The 20954-nt window shown below is 54.6% G+C and overlaps 3 protein-coding genes across 6 annotated transcripts; all 3 read right to left on the bottom strand.

The window, feature by feature from the left end:
* Nucleotides 1-1263: 1263 nt before the first annotated feature.
* On the bottom strand, nucleotides 1264-4689 carry LOC138725478 (zona pellucida sperm-binding protein 3-like). Of its 3 annotated transcripts, none has more exons than XM_069866428.1 (9): nucleotides 3914-4688; nucleotides 3319-3437; nucleotides 3126-3229; nucleotides 2751-2928; nucleotides 2546-2666; nucleotides 2357-2448; nucleotides 2086-2222; nucleotides 1527-1616; nucleotides 1265-1453 (listed from the first exon to the last, which is right to left on the bottom strand). In XM_069866428.1, exons 1-9 carry the CDS (start codon nucleotides 4280-4282, stop codon nucleotides 1329-1331), a joined length of 1335 nt encoding a protein of 444 aa, XP_069722529.1. In that variant the 5' UTR covers nucleotides 4283-4688; the 3' UTR covers nucleotides 1265-1328. The 3 variants fall into 3 exon arrangements, with proteins under 3 accessions (XP_069722528.1, XP_069722529.1, XP_069722530.1); XM_069866429.1 differs by having other exon boundaries at nucleotides 1533-1616; XM_069866427.1 differs by having other exon boundaries at nucleotides 1264-1616; nucleotides 3914-4689.
* A 4931-nt stretch (nucleotides 4690-9620) lies between these two features.
* Nucleotides 9621-13330, bottom strand: LOC138725677 (zona pellucida sperm-binding protein 3-like). Its single transcript, XM_069866813.1, has 9 exons — nucleotides 12753-13330; nucleotides 11738-11856; nucleotides 11559-11662; nucleotides 11167-11344; nucleotides 10956-11076; nucleotides 10483-10574; nucleotides 10156-10298; nucleotides 9934-10020; nucleotides 9621-9849 (listed from the first exon to the last, which is right to left on the bottom strand). The coding sequence occupies exons 1-9, from the start codon at nucleotides 13152-13154 to the stop codon at nucleotides 9734-9736; spliced, it is 1362 nt and encodes a 453-aa protein (XP_069722914.1). The 5' UTR covers nucleotides 13155-13330; the 3' UTR covers nucleotides 9621-9733.
* A 2110-nt stretch (nucleotides 13331-15440) lies between these two features.
* Nucleotides 15441-20926, bottom strand: LOC138725675 (protein PML-like). 2 transcript variants are annotated; one of them, XM_069866812.1, is made up of 4 exons: nucleotides 20867-20926; nucleotides 19486-19964; nucleotides 17587-18164; nucleotides 15441-16877 (listed from the first exon to the last, which is right to left on the bottom strand). In XM_069866812.1, exons 1-4 carry the CDS (start codon nucleotides 20891-20893, stop codon nucleotides 16102-16104), a joined length of 1860 nt encoding a protein of 619 aa, XP_069722913.1. In that variant the 5' UTR covers nucleotides 20894-20926; the 3' UTR covers nucleotides 15441-16101. The 2 variants fall into 2 exon arrangements, with proteins under 2 accessions (XP_069722913.1, XP_069722912.1); XM_069866811.1 differs by lacking the exon at nucleotides 20867-20926 and having other exon boundaries at nucleotides 19486-20053.
* Nucleotides 20927-20954: the final 28 nt, after the last annotated feature.

Here is a 20954-nt window from a genome sequence, read left to right as displayed (position 1 = left end):
CCTCTCGCCCTGTCCCCTGTCACTTGGGAGAAGAGCCCAGCTCCCTCCTCTCCACAACCTCCCTTCAGGTAGTTGGAGAGAGCAATGAGGTCTCCCCTCAGCCTCCTCTTCTCCAGGCTAAACACCCCCAGCTCTCTCAGCCGTTCCTCATAAGGCCTGTTCTCCAGCCCCCTCACCAGCTTCGTTGCTCTTCTCTGGACTCGCTCCAGAGCCTCAACATCCTTCTTGTGGTGAGGGGCCCAGAACTGAACACAGGATTCGAGGAGCGGTCTCACCAGTGCCGAGTCCAGAGGGAGAAGAACCTCCCTGGACCTGCTGGTCATGCCGTTTCTGATCCAAGCCAAGATGCCATTGGCCTTCTTGGCCACCTGGGCCCTTGCTGGCTCATGTTCAGTCGCTGTCAACCAACACCCCCAGGTCCCTCTCCTCCAGGCAGCTTTCCAGCCAGACTCCTCCTAGTCTGGAGCTGCTCAGGGTTGTTGTGCCCAAAGTGCAGGACCCGGCATTTGGCCTTGTTAAATCTCCTGCCACTGGTCTTAGCCCAGCGGTCCAGCCTGTTCTGATCCCTGTTGAGGGGGCGGGGCTTGGGGAGGGGGCGGGGCCGCACGGACCATCGGGGTCTATTGTGGTGGGCGTGGCTTGTGTCGATGGGCGTGGCCAAGCCAGGGCCGTGCATAATAGGCGGGGTCTTGTTGTGGGCGTGGCCACGCGGAGAGGGCGTGGTTATCGCTTGTGGGCGTGGCCTGGTGGTGGGCGGGGCTTGAGGCGGTTCCCTGCTCCTCCTGCCCTCCCCCCGCGTCACCCCTGAGGTCGCAAACCTGAGGCCCAGGGAGGGCTGAGACCCCGCTGGAGATGTCCTGGAGGGAGCCTACAAGAAAGCTGGGGAGGGATTGTTTACACAAGTTTGTAGTGATAGGACTATAATTCCAGGATGAACTGGAGAAGGGCAGAATTAGACTAGGATTAAGGTAGGAATTTCTTCACTGTGGAAAAGCTGAGGCTGTGGCAGAGGTTGCCCAGGGAGGTGGTGGCTGCCCCATCCCTGGAAGTGTTCAAGGCCAGGCTGGATGGGGCTTGGAGCCGCCTGATCCAGTGGGATGTGTCCCTGCTTATCACAGAGGGGGTGGAACTGCTTGATCTTTCAGGTCCCTTCCAACCCAAACTATTCTATGATTCTGTGTGGGAGCTGGGGGCTGCCACGTGGCAGGATGGATGCTCCCTCCGTGGCAGGGCATCCAGCCCCGGCGTGTCCCCAGGGTGCCATTGCAGAAGGAGCAGCAGAGATGCTGTTTGTCCTTCCCAGGCTTTATTTGGGTCTCACCCTTCGCTCACGCTGAGCCACGGGAGCACCTCCTGCGCCCCACGCCAACGGCCAGCGCAGCCCCAGCCAGCCCCACGCCGGCCACCACGCAGATCAGCGCCAGCCCCACACTGGCCACCACCGTCACCCCACCTGCAAAACCAAGGGGGGCTGTTAGTGCTCGTCACCGGGCTGTGCCCCAGGGCCACAGCCGGCAGGGACTCACCCTGACCTCCCTCCTGCTGCTCTCCCACGATGGCTGGGTCCCTCGAGAGCAGCACGGGGCCAATGACCACGTCAGCTTCAGCCACTTTCACTGAGGAGGAAAGAGCAAGGATAAATTCACTAGGTTGGAAAAGACCTCTTAGATCATCATAGAATAACCAGGTTGGAAGAGACCCACCGGATCATCGAGTCCAACCATTCCTATCAAACACTAAACCATGTCCCTCAGCGCCTTGTCCACCTGTCCCTTAAACACCTCCAGGGAAGGTGACTCAACCACCTCTCTAAGCAGCCTGTTCCAGTGCCCAGTGACCCTTTCTGTGAAAATTTTTTTCCTAATGTCCAGCCTAAACATCCCCTGGTGGAGCTTGAGGCCATTCCCTCTCGTCCTGTCCCCTGTCACTTAGGAGAAGAAGCCAGCACCCTCCTCTCCACAACCTCCTTTCAGGTAGTTGTAGAGAGCAATGAGGTCTCCCCTCAGCCTCCTCTTCTCCAGGCTAAATGAAACGGCCTCATCCTACAAACCCAGGTTGTCCTCTCCATTCCAGTGGGCACCTTACCGTTGGCATCGTGGCGACGGAAGCGGCGGCCGGGCCATCGCTCTAAGGGGTTGAGTCTTCGGGAGAGTGCAGGAGACTCACAGTTGCCCGTCTCGCAGCAGCTGCAGATGTCCCGGGTGCCTTCCACGGGTGCCCAGCTGCAGTGGGATGGGAGCATGGTCATCGGAGCCCCCCTAGTGCCCACGGAGCTTTTTTGTGCCCACCCCGAGTCTGGGTCTGTGCCAGGGAGACCTACCCAGTTGTGCCCCATCCCAGTGCGGTGGCTACTCACGTGTTTCTGGCTTTGTTGAAGGAGCAAGCCTTGTTCAGGGGGTCTGGGGCTTGGTCCACTGGGGTCACCTTCAGGTGGCAGGTGATGTAGATCTGCGAGGAGAGCAGGAGACAGAGAGAGAGATGAGGACACATTCATAGGGGACATAGGCTTGGTTTGGGGCTGTCAGGAAGGGATATGCAGCCTTACCAGGTTCCTTGTGTCCCCTGCAAACCTGAACACATCAATGCTGAAGCGCAGCATGTCCTCCTGGGGTCGGGGGGTGATGAAGGCAGAGCTGGTGTCGTCTGACCTCCCATCAACTAAGCACCTGGCGTGGGATGGGGTGGGGGGTCAGCATCCCAATGGGTCCTCTCCACCACAGCCCAGCTGCTGGTGGGGCCCTGGGGCTCACCCATTGAAGTCGATGATGGAGTAGTGGGGTGAGGAGTCCGTGCCGGGGCTCAGAGCAGCCACACAGCTGTCCACGAACAACCGCAGTGGCACATGGCTCTCAGTGGCCACCTCCGCTTGGATGTTGAGGACATCACCCAGTTGAAAACCGGTGAAGGGTCTCTCAGTGGTCCAGTCCTCTGCAAGGCAGCATTGGGGTGATGCTTCAGCTGCCCCCTTGGCTCCCAGAGCCAAGGCTCAGCCCAAAAGCAGGAGCGCTGGTGTTTGCCGGGGGTTAAGCTGGCTTCCCCAGTGGGGTGCTGGGTCCCCAAGCTCCTCCACACTGGGAAAAGGGTGAAAAATCCTCATTTGCAGGTTGGGATGGCTTCCCACCTACCGTTCATGAGGCGCAGGGAGAACATCAGCCTCTCCTCTGCTGACAGTGTGGAGCTGAAGGGAGCCCAGGTGGGTCGGATGGCATTGCTGCTCACGTTCTCTCTCCTGCGCAGGGAGCACCACGCGTCAGGACACAGCCCCGTGTTGGTGCCGGGGAACCAAAGCAGCGGGTACCGAGGATGGAGAGCCCTTACCTGGGGTAGTGGCACTCAATGGGGATGATGGCGGGATTGTTGCGGATGATGACAGGGTTGCTGGCAGGGCTGGGGTCGTAGTTGAGGAGCGTGCGGTAGATGAGGGACTCCGGGGTGACCTGGGCAGAATAACATTGAGAAGCCAGTGGAGGAGCCACCCTCACCCCTCCCCCGCCACCACCAAGGTGTGTATCCATCCTTTCCCAACTGAGAAACACTAGGAAATTCAAAGAAAGAGGGGAAAAGTTAGAGGAAAGGGGATGGAGAAGGATTCCTGCTACCATTTCCAGCAAGTTAAACTTCCTAATGAGCCAAAACATGAGCAAAATGGGTCTGACCTGGGGGCTTTGCACCACCCGTGTGTCTGTGGCTGAATGGGCAAAGCAGCTTTGGGGAAAAATGCTCTGGTTTTGGGGAAATACCCACTGATCCTTCTCCAAGGATGTTTCTTGATGGCACTCAGCATCCAGCACGTGGAGCTCCCCTGACATCATGGGGGATGCCTAGTGCGCAGTCCTGCAGCCTGGAGCTGCTCGGCGGGGATGCCAAGTGGGATCCCAGCCCTGGGGGAAGCACCACAGGGAGAATGTCTTACCTGCACGATGCTGCCACACTCGTGGAGGCTGGCAGTGAAGATGACAGTGTTGAGAGCAGGGTTCATCGAGGAATGCTTGCACGCCGCTGGCCCCAGCGTCAGGTCAGCCGCGTTGACCAGGCGGCCGGTACCGAAGAGGTCTCTGTGCACCATCACCACCAGCTGAGCCTCCTGGCACTGCACCATCACCGGCTGATGGCTGGAGACGGCTCGAGAGTGAGGATCCTCTGCCCAAGGCCAGGCATGGGGGTCTGCCCGAGCCCCTCGGCTCTCCAGGTTGCCCCAGGAGAAATCCCAGGGTGGGTAGGCAGCCACCTCGCCTATCACCCAGTAGAGAAGAGCTAGGATCAAGCTGCTTCCAGGTCCCATCCCTCCTTCTTCCAGTAAATCCTAGCACAGAGAGCTCGAGCTGCTCCTCCAGCCTTTATATCCCCTCCGGGGGCAGGAGCTGGCCACCCTTGGGCTCCCATTTGGGGACCAAGGGCACCCAAAGGCCAACCCTGGTGGGTGCGGGGAGAGAGGAGGCATGACCGAGGCAGTTCCGGGGTGCCGGGACCCCCTGTTCCCAGGCTGCCCAAGGCGAGGGAAAACATCCTCGTCAGCCGCTTTGGGGAAGTTGTTTATAAAACTCAGCAGAAGCCGGAGACGGGGAGACTGGTACAAAGTGGCTTGTTTAGCTTAGAAGGTGATAAGGGGCTTTTCAAGGCTGCTGGGGAGGTGACAGGAGTGGGAAGAGTGGGGTCCACAATCCCAGTCTGGGTGCTTTCCCTCCATGGGGACAATCCCTCCCTGGCGCCATCAGCCCCCCTGGGATTTTGGTTTTCCACTCGGATGCTGCTGTGCTAGCAGGCCCAGAGCCCATGTGCTTACACCTCCAGCCCAAACAGGGGCTTTAAGCATCATCTCCCTGTTCCTCAGCGAGGCCAGGACGGGGGTAGAGGTGAGAGCCCTCACCACTGACACGAGCGCAGCCATTCTCAGCTCAGGCTGAACAACCCCCTTTTCAGCCTCTGCACTGAGGTCATTTGGCTGCAGAGCTGCATACAACCATTCTTTTACCTCTGCTGCCTTTCCCCAGCTCTTTAGCTTGTGTTTGTTTCGATGTTTTCAAGGAAATGAGCTCGGAGAAGAACAAACTGGAGCTGAGACGCTGCACCCATCACTCCATTCCCCACGTCACAGCATCCCAGCTGCTATCCCACCCCACTGCAAGCAGGGCTAGGCATTCCCCAGCTCCTCACAGCTAGGGGACAGAGAAAGCTGCTTAAAAATAAACCCTCTGTGTTTTCAAGCTTCATTATTGGAGTCTCTGTCCCTTCTCTTGAGTGACTTTAACCTTTTACCTGCTAGGGCTCTGCAAGCATCCTCTTGGCTCTATATGAGGCTCTGTTTCTCATCACAAACCCCCCTCTCTGTTTTGAGACAGAGCAAGCCCTAGGTAGAGGAGAAAGCTTTGGATTTGGATTTTTGAGCTGGAGCAGCTCAGCTGTTTGTGGGAAAAAGAAACAGCAATTTGGGGGGGATGGAGGGGGGGTAGATGTTGGCCAGCCTGCTCGTAGCAGAAATCCCACTGGGTTTGGAGCTTGGACTGGCTTGTACCTGACTCAACATCCCCCAAACCCACCTGTGTGACGTTTGCATCCCTCACAACAGGCCAACGTAAAGCCTTCTGTATTTTTCTTAGGAACCGACGCCCCATCTCTGCTGCTGTCAGCAGTTCCAGGACTTCTCCTTCGTGTTTGAAATACCTTGAGACTGGCACTTGTGTAGAAATGCCAGGGATTCCAGCAAGCTGAGCCCTGTGCGTCACGGAGATAATAGTGGTGGGTGATGCTGAATCAGTAAATAAGCAGCTGCCCCCACTCCCAAGGGAAAGCATCGCTGCTTAGCTGGGTCCTTGACTGCAAGGACCACAGGAGATGCCTGGTCTCACCCCATTGCATCCTAGAAAGCTGCAGCTCAGGGGTCAGCTCCAGGGTTAGGTCGTGGGTCTATGGGTACCAGGACAAGAATAAACCCCTCTGATGGGTCACCTTGTGTTCAGAAGACTCAGATTAGTAGAGATGAATCCCAGGTGGAGAAACACACCTAGACTCAGGACAGGGGAATTTTGTACAATGCTTTGGGTTGGAAGGAATCTCAAAGCCCATCTAGTTCCAATCCCCCTGCCATGGGCAGGAACACCTCAAATTGGACCAGGCTGCTCCAAGTCCCATCCAACCTGGCCTTCAACACCTCCAGGGATGGAGCAGCCACCACTGCTCTGGGCAGCGTGGGCCAAGGCCTCTCCACCCTTACAGGAAAACATTTCTCCCTAAGGTCTCATCTAAGCCTCCCCTCTTTCAGCTGAAAACCATTCCTGCTCATTCCATCCCCCTGTACTCACTGATCAAGAGCCTCTCCCCAGCTTTCCTGGAGCCCCTTTCAGTACTGGAAGCTGCTCTAAGGTCTCCCTGGACCCTTCTTTTCTCCAGGCTGCACAACCCCAACTCCCTCAGCCTGTCCTTGTACAGGAGGTGCTCCAGCCCTCAGATCATCTCCATGACCTCCTCTGGACTCACTCCAACAGCTCCATGTCCTTCCCATGCTGAAGACTCCAGAACTGAATGCAAGTCTCCAGCTGGGGTCTTATGAGAGTGGAGTAGAGGGGCAGAATCCCCTCCCTTGCCCTGCTGCTTTCTCTATGAAAAAGGGGATTTCTGCTCCTAGTTTAGGCCTTGCCCAGACTGGCAGTCCCATCTTTATTCCAAGAACAACAGGACATTGGCTGTGGACCAGCACATTTGGAAATGCACGAGTTCATTTTTTGGAGCAGGCAGAGACCAGAAAGTCCCAGGGCACAAGATGAGCACAAACCCAGTGTTATTCCCCCATTTCATAAAGGCTTTAAAGCACATCTCATTTTTACTTATAAAGCTAAAAAAAAAAACCTCCCATCACACAGCAAGGTCAGTGCTGCTGTTGAGCATCAGTAGAGACAAGGATAAGGCAGAAGCTGCTAGAGGGGGATTGCTGCTCTGGAAATCCAAAGCACATTTCCCCATCCCTAATTTCTTTGTAGACCAACTTTAGTCTTCTTCCCTGGAGCCAGCTCACCTAGTTTGCTTAAGGTGGCCACAAAGCAACTATGGCAAGTGGTATGGAGAAGGGTTTCCATTTTGAATCAGAAAATCTCCCCAGGTTGGAAAAGACCTTTGAGATCATCAAGGCTAACTGTACATGCCCAGTACTAAACCATATTCCTAAGCACTTGATCTACCTGTCTTTTAAATACCTCCAGGGATGGGGGCTTCTCTTTGTGCCTCAGCAAACCAGAGGGTTAGTCTCCACTCAGAGCACACATGCCAAGTGGCTGTCAGGGCACTGAATATCTAGAGAAGATGCTGAATCAAGAAGGATTCAGTTCTGTGATAATTTAACAAAGCAACAGCCACAACTTGTGGTCTGGAAGGTTCAGGAAGGAAATATTTCTTCTGCAAGAAGTTTGTGCAGCTTTGAGCTGGGCACAGAGAAGTGGGGATCTCCATTAATGGCATTGTCAGCCTCAGCCAGGCCAACACAGAGCTGATCCACCTGGTGTTGGAGAGGAGACTTTGAGATCCCTTCCATTCACATTTCCACACTCTTCTCCTCAACCTTCTACCCCAAAAGCAGGCAGCTCTCAGCTCTGAGAGGATGGTGAAGACTTTTCACAGCTATTCCCCATAAAAGCTCCTACCTCCCACCTTGCTGCAAGACAAGGATGAAAACCCTCTAACAAGGGTCTGATTATATGGTTGAGGAAAGAATCCCTACTGACTTACAGGCCTTAGGAAGAACAGCTGAGAGAGCTGGGGGTGTTTAGCCTGGAGAAGAGGAGGCTGAGGGGAGACCTCATTGCTCTCTCTCTACAACTACCTGAAAGGAGGTTGTGGAGAGGAGGGAGCTGGGCTCTTCTCCCAAGTGACAGGGGACAGGACGAGAGGGAATGGCCTTGAGCTCCACCAGGGGAGGTTCAGGCTGGACATTAGGAAAAAGTTTTTCACCGAAAGGGTCACTGGGCACTGGCAGAGGCTGCCCAGGGAGGGGGTTGAGTCCCCTTCCCTGGAGGGGTTTAAGGGACGGGTGGACGAGGTGCTGAGGGACATGGTTTAGTGTTTGATAGGAATGGTTGGACTCAATGATCCAGTGGGTCTCTTCCAACCTAGTGATTCTATGACAACCCCAACCTGAAGACTGTGAGCTCCCTGATCCAACCCAGAACCAATCTTGTAACTTTGAGGGATGGATAGTTTGCTTTTAGATTCATGAGCAACCAAATGAAGGGATGAAGCTGGAGTTCAGGTGCTCCAAGTATCAACTCCAGCTCCCTACCTTGTGCCAAAGACATATCTCTGCAAGGTGACAACCATCAAAGGTCATCCAGCTGAGGGTCTCCAGGGCACAGGATGGCACCTAAAGACATGCCAGGATGTGCAAATACACTTCTTTCCTCTGTCCCTCACAGCCAGGAGGGCTGCCCTAAGATGCCCCATAGTAGGCTAAGAGGTTGCAGAAGCCCTTCTGTCCCTGTAAAGCCAGCGCAAGAAGTGGTCATGCTGCAAGCAAGCCTCAGCTTCTCACACATCTCAGCTTTCTGTGAATCCAGCCACCTGACTTTGCTCTGACACTGCATCCCAAGATGTTCAGTTGGTCCAGTTCCAACCACTGCCTAAAGTGGAAACTTAAAAGGGGACCCATAGGAAAACTGGGGAGGGGCTCTTGATCAGGGAGTGCAGGGACAGGATGAGGGGGAGCTGTTTTCAGCTGAAAGGGTGGAGATAGAAGTGTTTTCCTGCACAGGCGGGTAGGCCCTGGCCCAGATTGCCTAGTGAAGGGGTGGCTGCCCCATCCCTGGAGGTGTTCAAGACCAGTTTGGATGGGGCTTGGAGCAACCTAATCCAGTGAGAGGTGTCCCTGCCCATGGCAGGGGGTTGGGACTGGATGGGCTTTGAGGTCCCGTCTGACCCAAACCATTCTATGATTCTCCCAGTTAGCAGGGAACAACAGGTCTTGGGTTTGGAGCAGTGGGGCAGAAACATCTCACCATTACGGCTGCTTTGCTGAGCAGAGGAGCCCAAGTTTCATAGCAATGGGAGGAAAAAATCAAATGCAAGTCAGATCCATCAGAAAACCCCTTTCTGGAGGGGCTGGGGGAGGGGGGAGGGTAGAAGCAGGGGCAGAAATTCCAATCCCTGCCCCAAGGACTGTTTATACATTTCAGCCAAGGCTTTTGACATATAACTATGTGTAAACAGTCCTTGGGGCAGGGACTGGAATTTCTGCCTCCATCTGTTCCAGGAAGAGCTCAACCCACCAACCCCGGCACTGTGCTCCCTTTCTCACCCATCAAAGCTTGATTTATCTCCCAGCAACAGCTTGAGGCAGGAGAAGAGTGGTCCAAGTTTTACTAAAGCCTTAGCTCCTCTTGGCTTGTTGAGTAAAGAGTTACCAGTGTGGGGCAGAGCCAAGTAGCAACACAGAAGGTGAAGTGTTTTGAGGCTAAACAAGCCTCCATGCTTCTTAGAAACCAAAGAGAGCATTTGGAGGTGATTTTCTGGCAACACTTCCCAGCTAGGTGTTCTGGGAGGTGCTGACAGGGCAAGGCTGTACAGAGCTCTGCTGAGGACAGGACTACAGGAGAGCAAGATCCAAACTGGGTGCAAATCAGAGCTAAAGTTACCATGAAGTTTGGGGTAGCTCAGTCTCTCCAGGAAGACTTTTTCACTCGCCACTCACCAAGCCTTCTAGTCCTTCAGTTTTTTTTTTATTGGACAGACTATAAAAGTTGAAAACAAGGACTTAAACAGGGTTGTTGGATTTCCAGCAGACAGTTAGAGCTCCTAGAACAGCAAGGATCAGGATGACCAAACCAGCTACTGTGGGTAGCCCCAGTACCATCCACAGATGGCCTGCATCTAGAAAGGAGAAATAAGGAGGTACTTACATCTAAAGCCAGGACCTGATGCACAAACAACCCTCCTTCCCCAGGTTTGTCCTACCTCGTGTAGGTATCCTAACTGGCTCATCCCGCCAGCTGTGGATGAAGAGAGGTCCAACCACAACATCTGCTTCTCTCACCAAGGGATCTGAAAGGGAGGACTTGTGAGCATTCACATGCTTGTTTGAACATCTAGCTCTCCCAGCACTGAGGAGCCAACAGGTAGCTCCAGCCACACAGCTCCAGGTAAGTTGCTGTGACAGTGACAAATGCTGTAACCTACCCAGTTCAGAGGGCAGTTCTCTCCGGATGCGTCCTCCTTGCCCTCGGGAGGGAACATGGAGCCTCCTGGAGTCCCTGGCCAAACCACAGCTCCTCATCTCACAGCAGGAGCAGATATCCCAGGTGCCTTCCACAGGAGCCCAGCTACAAGAGAGCCTGGTGACCACTCCACCCTATTGTCAGAATCCCTTACATGCTTTGGGGTCTCAGAGGAGAGACCAAAACCCTCCCAACCCAGATGGCAAACTCCACCTTCCTAGAAGGTGACCCACCAAATGAGAAGCCCAAGCTCTCCATCTTTGGGCAAGCTGCTGTTCCAGCTACTCACAGGTTGTTGGTTTTGTTGAAGGAACAAGCCTTGTTCAGAGGGTCAGGAGCTTGGTCAGCCAGGGATACCTTCAGGTGGCAGGTGATGTAGATCTGGGGAGGCCAGGCAGAGCGAAGGGATTAGGTTGCCATTTGCCTTTATGGCTTTCCCATGTACCATGGGGTCAGTCTCCCCGGGGACCACCATCTCCCCAGAGCAGCTCAGCCCCACCTTGCTTTCTTCAAGCCACATTAGGTTTCAGATCTTGAAGCCCATCAGAAAGGCATGAGTTAACCAGTATCAGAACTGGTGTCCAAGGAAGATCCTTGGCTCAGAGAGTCATGATCCAGAAATAGTAATACAGGATGACCTCAGTCACGTGTTGCCAGGAGGCAATTGCATTGGGAAAGTTGTTCTAAACAAAACCCTCTTACTTTAACAGTGAGGCCACAGGCCTGGTCTAGTCAGGGGAACCCACTTTAAGAAGTATTTACCAGGTTGCTGGGGTCTCCTGCAAACTTGAATGCATCTACTGCAAATTGAAGCACATCTTGCCTGGGTCTTGGGGATATGAAAGTCGAGGTGGCATCATCCAGTTGCCCATCCACAAGGCACCTAGACACAAAAGCAAGGGCCACCAGGAAATCAGAAATACCCATAACCTGCAGAAAGGGGTCTTAAAAGAAGGGAACAGCCAGTTCTTACCCATTGAAGTCAATGAAAGTGTACTGGGGAGAAGAGCTCCTGTCTGGGGTCCGGGTGGCCACACAGGTGTCCACAAAGAGCCTCAGAGGTGCATGATTTTCTGTGTTGATACCAGCTTGGAAATGGAGGACCTCTCCCAGTTGAAATATGGGGGAGACTCTCTCAGCACTCCAGTCATCTGGAAGGAGAGAGGTCACCAGGCACTCCTGAATGGAAAGCCAGCTTGTGCTTTACTGCTTCCAGCCAGGGAAGCCACAACAGGCACAAAGCCCTGGGTACCCACCAAAACTATAGTGAACCCCTGCTGCTCTGGGAGCACTGGGGTGATACCAGCACTAGCTGTGCCACCCCAGGGTTCCCTGCACCCAAGGAGACCCTAAGGCAAAACCTACCATTCATGAGGCGCAGGGAAAAGGGCAGCTTCTCCTCAGAGGACATGGTGAAATGGAAGGGCACCCATGTGGGCTTGACACCATGGCTGCTCACGTTGTCCCTCCTGGGGAAGGGACACTCATAGTTAAATTCCATGGTAGCAGAAAGGCTCGCTTGGTGCTCACCTGCATGGACTTACCTTGGATAGTGGCACTCAATAGGAACCACAGCAGGGCTGGTGCGGATGATGACAGGGCTGCCAGTAAGAACTGGTTTGTAATTTAAGCTCGTGCTGTAGACTAGAGCATCAGGGGTCACCTAGGCAAAGACAAGACATTATCCAGTCATTAAGAGCCATGGGTTCTGACCTCGCACACAGAGCAGCACATTTAAGCCTAGAGTCTCAATGCTGAGGCATTTCTTCTGCTCGTCAGCCAGAAGCATTTGTGCTGGAGCCAGGCAAGTGCCACTCATCCTGCGGCAGGGATACTCTGGGCTGGGAAGCTGCTCCAGCCTGTCCCTTGTCTAGAGAAACGTGGCTGCCCCAACACTGAAGGTGTTCAAGGCCAGGTTGGATGGGGCTTTAAGCAACCTGACCCAGTGGGAGGTGTCTCTGCCCACGGCAGGGGGTTGGAGATGGATGGGCCTTAAGGTCTCTTCCAACTCAAACCATTCGATAATTCTGTAGCAGAGGATGACTTCTGCTCAGGGGATTTGATGAAGGTATCTGCTGGCTGGAGTAGTTTCCTGCTCACCCTGGGTGAGTCAACCTCTTCCAGGGGAGAGAAGCCACTTCGAATTTAAGTTCCCTATGAAGGAGCTTCATGCTACACCCAGCAGCACCCACACACCTCCTAAAGCAGGCATCAGCTGCTAGCTTGCTACAGTGGCTCCCAGCACTAGGTCATCTGGGCTCCATCCTGGAGGTGGCAGCAACAGCCTAAGTAGTCCTGGAATATTTAGATACCTCTGCATCCATCAGGAAAACCCCAATTTCTCTGCCTCTTGGGTGCCTTTCCCTGCTAGCCCCAGACAAGACACCACAGCTTCTGGAAAAGCTGAGAGAGATGTTAAGCTTCTAGGAAAGGTTTTGGAGCACTTCTCTGAGCTCGCCTACACCACAGCACCTGCCATTCTCGGCATCCCAAGGCACAAATCAAGAGGCAGACATCCCACCACCACCCCTACCGGGCTCCAGCCCCCTCCAGCCTTACCCTTAGGGTGCTGCCACACTCATGCAGCCCAGCCATGAAGGTGACCATGGTCTCAAGGGCACTCCAGACCGCAGGCAGGCAACCAGCTGAGCCCAGAGTCAAGTCCCCGGCTCTGACCAGGCGTCCCGTGCCAAAGAGATCCCTGTGCACTGTGACCACCACCTGTGCCTCCTGGCACTGCACGGTCACGGGGTGCAAAGGGGCTGCAGCCTGCAGCTGAGAGATGTCCACCCACGCCCAAGGGGAAGAGCGGGAGGAGGAATAGGATTGCCCAAAGGAAGGAACCCCTCTGTACCTCCATAGCTCTGCCTCCCCTCTAAAGACACCCCAAGGGTTGTAAGCAACCACCTCCCCAAAAACCCAGCAGAAAAGAGCAAACACTAGGCTACTGCTAGACCTCATCCTGCCTACCAGAACCCACCATAAGAAGCAACTGCTGCCCAGGGACCTTTTATAGCCCACAGCTGCTCCCACCTCAGGTGATACTCAGAACACCTCCCATAAGGGCAATTGGCAACAGCTGAGAGCACCCGATTCCCTGGAAAACCCATTGTGGTGGGCTCTAACGAGGTACTGAGGTGCTGGATTGGGTCCCTTGCCCACAGGAGAGATGCAGAGTTTGCTGTGCAGCCAACCGCATTTCCAACCACCCCATTTTTGGTAACAATCAGCTGTGTAAGATCCTCTGAGAAATGTCTCTCCTCCAGACCATATGTCCCACCTCCAGAACATGGGACCCTTCTGCGGCAGAGCTGCTGGGAAATGGTGTGGAGGGTGACATTTTCCCAAGGCAACCCCCCTCTTCAGGTGCCCAGATTTGTCCCTGTCACCAGCTCCTTCAAGGTGGTGATGATTCTCATAGAACTGTTCATACCAAGGGCAACTGGGGAGTTCCAGGATGTCACCAACCACGTCCTGGGGTGCATCAAGCACAGCGTTCCCAGCTGATCAAGGGAAGCGATTGTCCTGCTCTGCTCTGCACTGGTGCAGCCCCACCTCGAGCACTGGGTGGTCACCACAGTATAAAAAGGATCTAAAGGTACTGGGGAGTGTTCAGAGAGGGGCATAAAGTAGGTAAGGGGTTTAAAGGGGATGCTGTGTGAGGAGCAGCTGCAGTCACTGGGTCTGTTCAGACTGGAGGAGACTGAAGGGAGATCTTATTACAGTCTGCAGCTTCAACATGAGTGGTGGAGGTGGAGGAGCAGGCACTGAGCTCTTCTTTCTGGTGACCGATGATAGGATCTGAGGGAATGGCAGGAAGATGCCAGGGAAAGGTTAGGTTGGAGACTGGGGAAAAGGTTCTTCACCCAGAGGTTGGTGGAGAACTGGAAGAGCTCCCCAGGGAAGTAGTCATGGAGCCAAGGCTGACAATATTCCAGAAGCATTTGGACAAGGCTTGCAGACACACGGTGTGAATGTTGGGGTTGCCCTGTGCAGGGACAGGAGTTGGATTCAATGATCCTTGTGGGTCCCTTCCAACTCAGGACATTTCATGTTTTTGTGTGAGACTCACGGCTGGCTCTCCTCTACCAAGCAGAAGCTGATTTTTTGAGGAAGCAGAGGAAATCTAAGCTTGAATTAGGTGGAAGAATGAAAGGAAAAGGAGGGACCATAGACCCCATGAGTTGCCCAGAACTGCATCTCTGCTCCTGCAGGACTTGACTCCACATGGTGGCGTCTAAACCACTGCAGGAGCTCCTATTTCCTTGTGTTTCCTTGTGCTTTACTGGATCTTAGCAAAAGGGAGGGAAATGTTTGTACATAGTTTAGCTGATTAACTGTTCCTGAACAGACTTGTCCCTTGGAGCCACCAGCTTCTTGCGCAGGACTTGGTGTTGAAATGAATGGTAGTAAAATAATGAACAGGATAATCCTTGCCAAGAATAATATTAGAGCTATTATAGGTTAAGAATCATAATTTCTAAGAAATATTAGTATTATTAAACCTGGGGCAGAACGGTTCCCACGGAGTCTGGGCAGTCCAGCCCTTCCTGGGATCATTCAGCAGCAGGTTGTCTCCTCCATGGTCCCCAGAGGGAGAGGACAAGGGCAGGCTAACCCAGCTGAACCACCCTTCAAGCTTCCTCATACCTGGTTAGAGGCTATAAATAAGAAGGAAAAGCAGGTTGTGTGTTCAAGTGACACCAGGGAGGAGCACGGCTTTGGACAGGAGTCCTTGTATGGGGCCAGCACAAGGATGTTTGCTTTTACCCTCCCTCCGGGTGAATGTTGGTGTGCTCATCGCTTTGCTCACACACGTAGGTGAGACACCCAAGAGTTCTGAGCGATACCTGGGGCTGGATCAGGCTGTTTTGGCATGATCCAAACTGGCTCACTGCTGGTGGGCAGGACAGCTATGCACCATCCAAAAGGAAATAACTCGGGTTGTCCCCATGGGGAGCAGCCTGATGAGCTTTTTTTGGCACTTTCCTGGGCAAACAGGTCGTCTTGGTGCTTCCTTGTTTGTCTGGAAGCCAACACCTATCTCAGGGATAGCTGCACGTCTCATGCATCATTCCACGCATATCTCAGCTGCTTCGTGGGCTCAAGGGGCCATCATGCTGCAAAGGCCCCATCACCGCAGCCCCCCCCACCTCTGCCTTTTTGAGCACACTGGTATTGTGGGAACGAGGAGCAAAAGGAAACGCAATGCACAACAGATTAGGAAAATGATTTATTTCTTCTGCTTCTGTAGGCAAGTGGAGGAGCCAAAGAACAATAAAATAAATCCCATGAACAAGTAGTGCCCTGGCTGGCTTTAAGCTCGGAAAGCCAGGGGAGAGGTAGGAAAACCATAATCCTGTGTTTCCACTTAAGAGGTTCATATCCTGGGCTAGAGGGGTTGGATTCTGGTGACCGAAGGAGGATTTGTGGTTCCTCCCACAGCTGTGTCCCACACACGTTACCTCTTAGAGATGCTACTGAGGCTGAAATCCAGCAGTGAGCTTGTAGGCTGGGCCGGAGAGGTGCCCATTCTTCCTAGCCACCTGCCAGCGTGTTCACCCATCCTTGCACGAAAGCCTTTCCTCCAGCTCTCCTATACAGGTTTGCTGCCTTCCCATCCATCCCAGATCCATAAGCCAGGAGGTCACACATGATGGAAAGGAAAAAAAATAGGTAATTGGTGGGATCACGCTGTTCCCAAGCAGGTTCTTGCCATGCAGCACTGGGGGCTCATTCACAGGGGAGATGTTGCCTTCCCAAACCCAGCAGAAGACCAATGCACTGTTTGTCCCAGGAGGATTTATCGATATAGCAAGGTGAGATGGAGATCTTGATCTCCACAGGGACCTTCAAAGGGTTTTGCAAGCAGCCAATGTCCATGGTAATCATTTTAGTTTACAGAGCGTCACTTCTTCTTCCGCTTCCGAAGTCTGGTGTTGGGCTTCCCACCACGCTTGCCCCTGGTGGAGTGCCTTGATTCCTCCTCAGAGGCTGAGCTCGGGGGCTCCAAGCACACTGGACTGCCAGGGGAGGAGGCAGGAGGGGGTCTTCTTGCAGAAGAGGGTGTGGATGCTGGGACCAGCAGTTCATGCTTCTGTGAGGTGCTGTGAGGGAATAATTCCAGCAGGTCAGAGGGCAGGGATGGCCATTCCACATCTGCGGTGGCAGGGTCCTGTGGACCAGCCATGGACTGCAGCAAGGGTCTCACAGCAGAGGCAATGGTGGCCAGGGTGTGGGACATGACCTGGATCTCCTGGGTCATGGACACCAGTTGCCTGTTTGCCCTGCGCTGGGCCTGCAAGAGGCAATCGCTGATCTTCAGGAGCTTGTCTGCCTGCTGGGTGTTGGACCTGGCCCAGCCATTGAGATCTTCCTGCAAAGAGGCCAGAGAAGCCTGGATGCTCCTGGGAAGAGGTGCAGTGTCCTCATGGGCTGATGCTGCTTCTGCATCCCTCTGCATCAGAAGGGCTGGAGGTGTTGGTTGGGTGGGGGATATATTCCCTTCTTTGTCTGGACATACGTGTTCTCTGCTGCCAGAGGGCTCCAACACAGGGACACAAGGCTGGTGGTGGGCAGGCAGCTCTGTAGGGACACCTCCATGTGATTGGCAATGCTCCCTGGGAGGCTCGAGGATCAGGGTGTCGTCTTCTGATGGGGAGCCATGCTGGGAAGCAGAGGTACCTGTCACAGGGAGGGAGGATGAATGGGGCAGAAGGGGAGAATCAGGGCTCAGAGGGTCCTCTCAGCCTGCCTTGCTGGGGTGGAGAGGGGAGACAGAGGGTCAATGCCTACCACATGAGGGAAATGCAAGGAGTGGGGTGGGAGGCACGTTGTCCCCAGGAAGCCCTAAGCTCCACCCAGGACAACACACCTAAGCTCTTCTATGGACTATCCCCAGTCCATGAGGTCAACCTGGGGAACTCAGATGTGGACACCAAAGAGGACATTTGTCATAGCCCAGGTCTGAAGACAGCAGCAGCAGGCTGGAGCAGAAGACTCAGCAGAGTCTCCTCCTCCTATTGCTTTTTTCCCCTCCCATTTTCAGGAAGGATGCTACCACCTTCTGACCAAACCTGGATCCTCCAGCACACCATTCCCATAACACCAGCACGTCCACCACAGCGCTGCTGCTGAAGAGCTAGAAGGAGACTGGGCCAAACCCAGGAGTGGTCATGGACCTCTTGCCATCCCTGTCAGGGAATGCCCCTGCGGAACATCTCACCTTCCCAGTTGGACACCATTCCAATGCAGCAATAAACAGCCCAAAAAGGGAATTGCCCCAGATCGTTGTGGGCAAAGGCTGAGCAAAGACAAAGCGGCTGGAGATCTGAGGAGCAGAAGTGGTCAGTGGGTGACCCACCCCAGCCAACCTGGCCAAATGCCTCCTCACCTGGGTGCCCTGTGACGCGTTCCACCATTGCCTGCAGCCTGGCTCCACACTCAGCAAAGTTCCCAGGTTGCATGTGGTCCCCTGTTGCCGCTGGCTGCAGCTGCTGCAGGTCCTCCAGCGACTTCTTGATGAAGGGCTGCATGTCCATCACCTCCTGATCCGTGGCGTAGAGGTTCATCTTCTCCACCAGCCGCTCGCTCACCTCCATCCGCTTCAGAACCCCCTCCACGTGCTGCAGCTCCTTCGCCAGCTCTTGCTGGCCCTGCTCCTGCCGCGTCTCCACCAGCATCAGCAGCTCCTCTTCCTCCTGCCGGATCAGCTGCACCAGATGCTCCACGCGCTCCCGGATCAGCTCCCGCATCTCCCACTGTGCCTGCTCCAGCCAGGCAGCCTCATCCTGCAGCACCGAGTAGGTGGCCTCAAAGTTGCTTCTCTTCTGCTTCAGCTCCAGGATCATGGTGCCCAGCTCCTCCTGCCTGCGCTCGGTCTCGCTGCGGATGTCGCAGAAGGACCCGTGCTGGCTGTCCAGCAGCGCGCAGATGCAGCACAGCGCCTTCTCGCACTTGTTGCAGTAGATGCTGGAGGCCAAGCACAAGCAGAGCACACACTTTGTAAATAATTTGTTTATCAAAGTGCAAATTCATTCATTCATCAACTTTAAGTTACCATCAAGTTTGAGCCAGATGTTTGTTTTTATACTCTCCCAGTTGCAAAGGAATCATAGAATCATAGAATCCCCAGGTTGGAAAAGGCCCACCGGATCATCGAGTCCAACCATTCCTATCAAACACTAAACCATGTCCCTCAGCACCTCGTCCACCCATCCCTTAAACACCTTCAGGGAAGGTGACTCAACCTCCTCCCTGGGCAGCCTCTGCCAGTGCCCAATGACCCTTTCCGTGAAAATTTTTTTCCTAATGTTCAGCCTAAACCTCCCCTGGTGGAGCTTGAGGCCATTCCCTCTCATCCTGTCCCCTGTCACTTGGGAGAAGAGCCCAGCTCCCTCCTCTCCACAACCTCCTCTCAGGTAGTTGTATAGAGCAATGAGGTCTCCCCTCAGCCTCCTCTTCTCCAGGCTAAACACCCCCAGCTCTCTCAGCTGTTCCTCATAAGGCCTGTTCTCCAGCCCCCTCACCAGCTTTGTTGCTCTAATACATTGGTTTATTATCTCCACAGGGTTGCTGCTCCTCTGCTGTGCATCACAATGGCAGTAGGGAAATGAGCTCCCTGCCCTTCCATGACCCCTTACTGAGGTTATGAGTAAGAATATAAGACTATCTTACCTCCATAGGATGCCTAAGGCAAGTATATAAGAAGTGGGAGGTAGAAATCATCATCCATCCCTCACCTACGTTCTGGTAGCTTTGGCAAGTGGTGGGCTAGGGACATGCTGAGGCAGCAATTGCATCTGGGCCATCATGGCTAACATCAATGCTGGCCTCCACGGATGCTCCAGCATCTTCCCCTCTCAGCTGGACTTTCCCTTGAGGGAATTTAAACTTTTTCCTGCATTGTAGCCATGCTGATCCTCAAATCCTCTGCAAGCTGGTCTAGCCCCATCAGCAAAACACACCCTTCTCTGCTGTCTGACATGGCAGCTGTAGCAACAGGCCTTCTTGCTGAGCTCCACCAACCTGACCCTCCTTACCAACACATTCCCTTCCCTTGGTCTACCCTGTCCACATCCTCCCATTATCAGTTTAAATTCAACTTCATCCAAACCCTTCCTCTACGCCCTACAGCCCACTAGTCACTACTTTCCACCCATCTTCTCCATGACAGGGTGGCAGTCAGAGCAGCAGAGGGACAAGAACAGCCTTCTTAGTCCCATCATGGACTAGCCCAAAGAGAACTGTGACAAGAAACCACCCAGATAGAGAGAGACCTTCTTAGACCTACCTTACAGTTTGGCTCTTGTGGGTTGGGTTGGAGCAGGACAAGTTACTGGTCTTCCTGGTGCTCTCAAGGAACTCCTTAGCAGACCCTGCCCTGATGTCCATCACCCTTTTGGCATCATGGCTCTCCCTCTTCAGATAGCGCTCATGGACTTCAAAGCAGTTGGTGCAAAGGAACTCCTTGCAGCTGGAGCACCAAAACTCACCAGCTTTCTTGCAGTTGTCACAGAATAAGTCAACTCCATCAACAATCTTCTTGTAGACCTTGAGTCTGGCCTGCAGGTTGATGAAGAGCAGGTTGTCCATGTTGGGGATGCTGCTGGCCTGTGGGATGGCCGTCTGGCACATGGGACATTGCCCAGGGCGTTTGCTCTTCCTCAGGCAACTGAGACACAAGGTGTGGAGGCAGGTGAGGAGTTTAAGGTTGGGCGATTCCTGCTGGCAGTCCTCACAGCGGAGGAACTGGAAATCATCTTCCAGGACCTTGGGGAGGAAGGAAAAGGAATGAGGGCCAGGGTGCATTTTGAAGAGCTTCTGAAACCACATCTTGGTGGAGGAGGTGACCTGCAAACCCTACTTGGAGCAATCAGTGCCCAACCCCTTCCCACCAGCGATGCCCAGGTCCTGCAAGCAGGCCAGAGATGGTCCATGCAACGTGGCAAGGTTGGATGGATGGGACCCTGCTGAGTCCTTTCCCTCCAGCAAAGAAACAGGACAGTCCCCTCAACTAGGGGGCTGGGAGTGAGGGAGATACACACCTGCAGAGGGGCAGCACAGAGAAAGAGGCATGGAGGAAGCACCTAAAAACCCTAGGATGAAACGCTGCGAGGCTGGGGACCATCCTCCCAGCCACCCCCCACCCATGTTCATCGCTCAGCCCAACTTCTGGCCTCCTCCCTCCCTCCCTCCCTCTGGCATCTGTGCCTCCCAGGGCTGGATTGGGGACCAGGGCGGTTGGAACACCCCAAAACTCATATCCCTACTGCTCTCCCAAGCCACACCCTGGGGCTGGGCACTCCTTGGTGGCCTGGAATTCCACCCCCCACCCAGCCAAAGCGCACAGCCCGCATCCCCCTCCATCCACCCCTGGCCCAGCTGGGCTCGTGCAGGTTCTGGGGCCTGGAGGGAGCATCTCAAGACCCCCGGACGACCCCCTGGCAGGCTGGGGACCATCCTCCCAGCCCCGCACCGCCCTCCTCAGCCCATCCCCCTGGCCTCCTGCCTCCCCTCGCTGCTGGGGCAGCGCTGGACTGGGGACCAGGGAGGGCAGAAACCCCCAGAACGCTTATCCTCGCTGCTCTCCTGGGGATTCCCTGGTGGCCTGGAGCCCTCCCCAGCCGGAGCCCCCATCCCTCTCCATCCCTGCCTGGACCAGCCGGGCTCACCCGGGGGCCGGGGCCAGCGCTGGCCATGGTGGGGCGAGCTGCCCACCACCCCCGCTCGCCTTGGACTTTCGGTTTCTCCAGCCCTGCA

Source organism: Phaenicophaeus curvirostris, chromosome 12 (genome assembly GCF_032191515.1).
Source record: "Phaenicophaeus curvirostris isolate KB17595 chromosome 12, BPBGC_Pcur_1.0, whole genome shotgun sequence".
NCBI lineage: Eukaryota > Metazoa > Chordata > Aves > Cuculiformes > Cuculidae > Phaenicophaeus > Phaenicophaeus curvirostris.
This window is presented reverse-complemented; position numbering and strand designations above follow the sequence as displayed.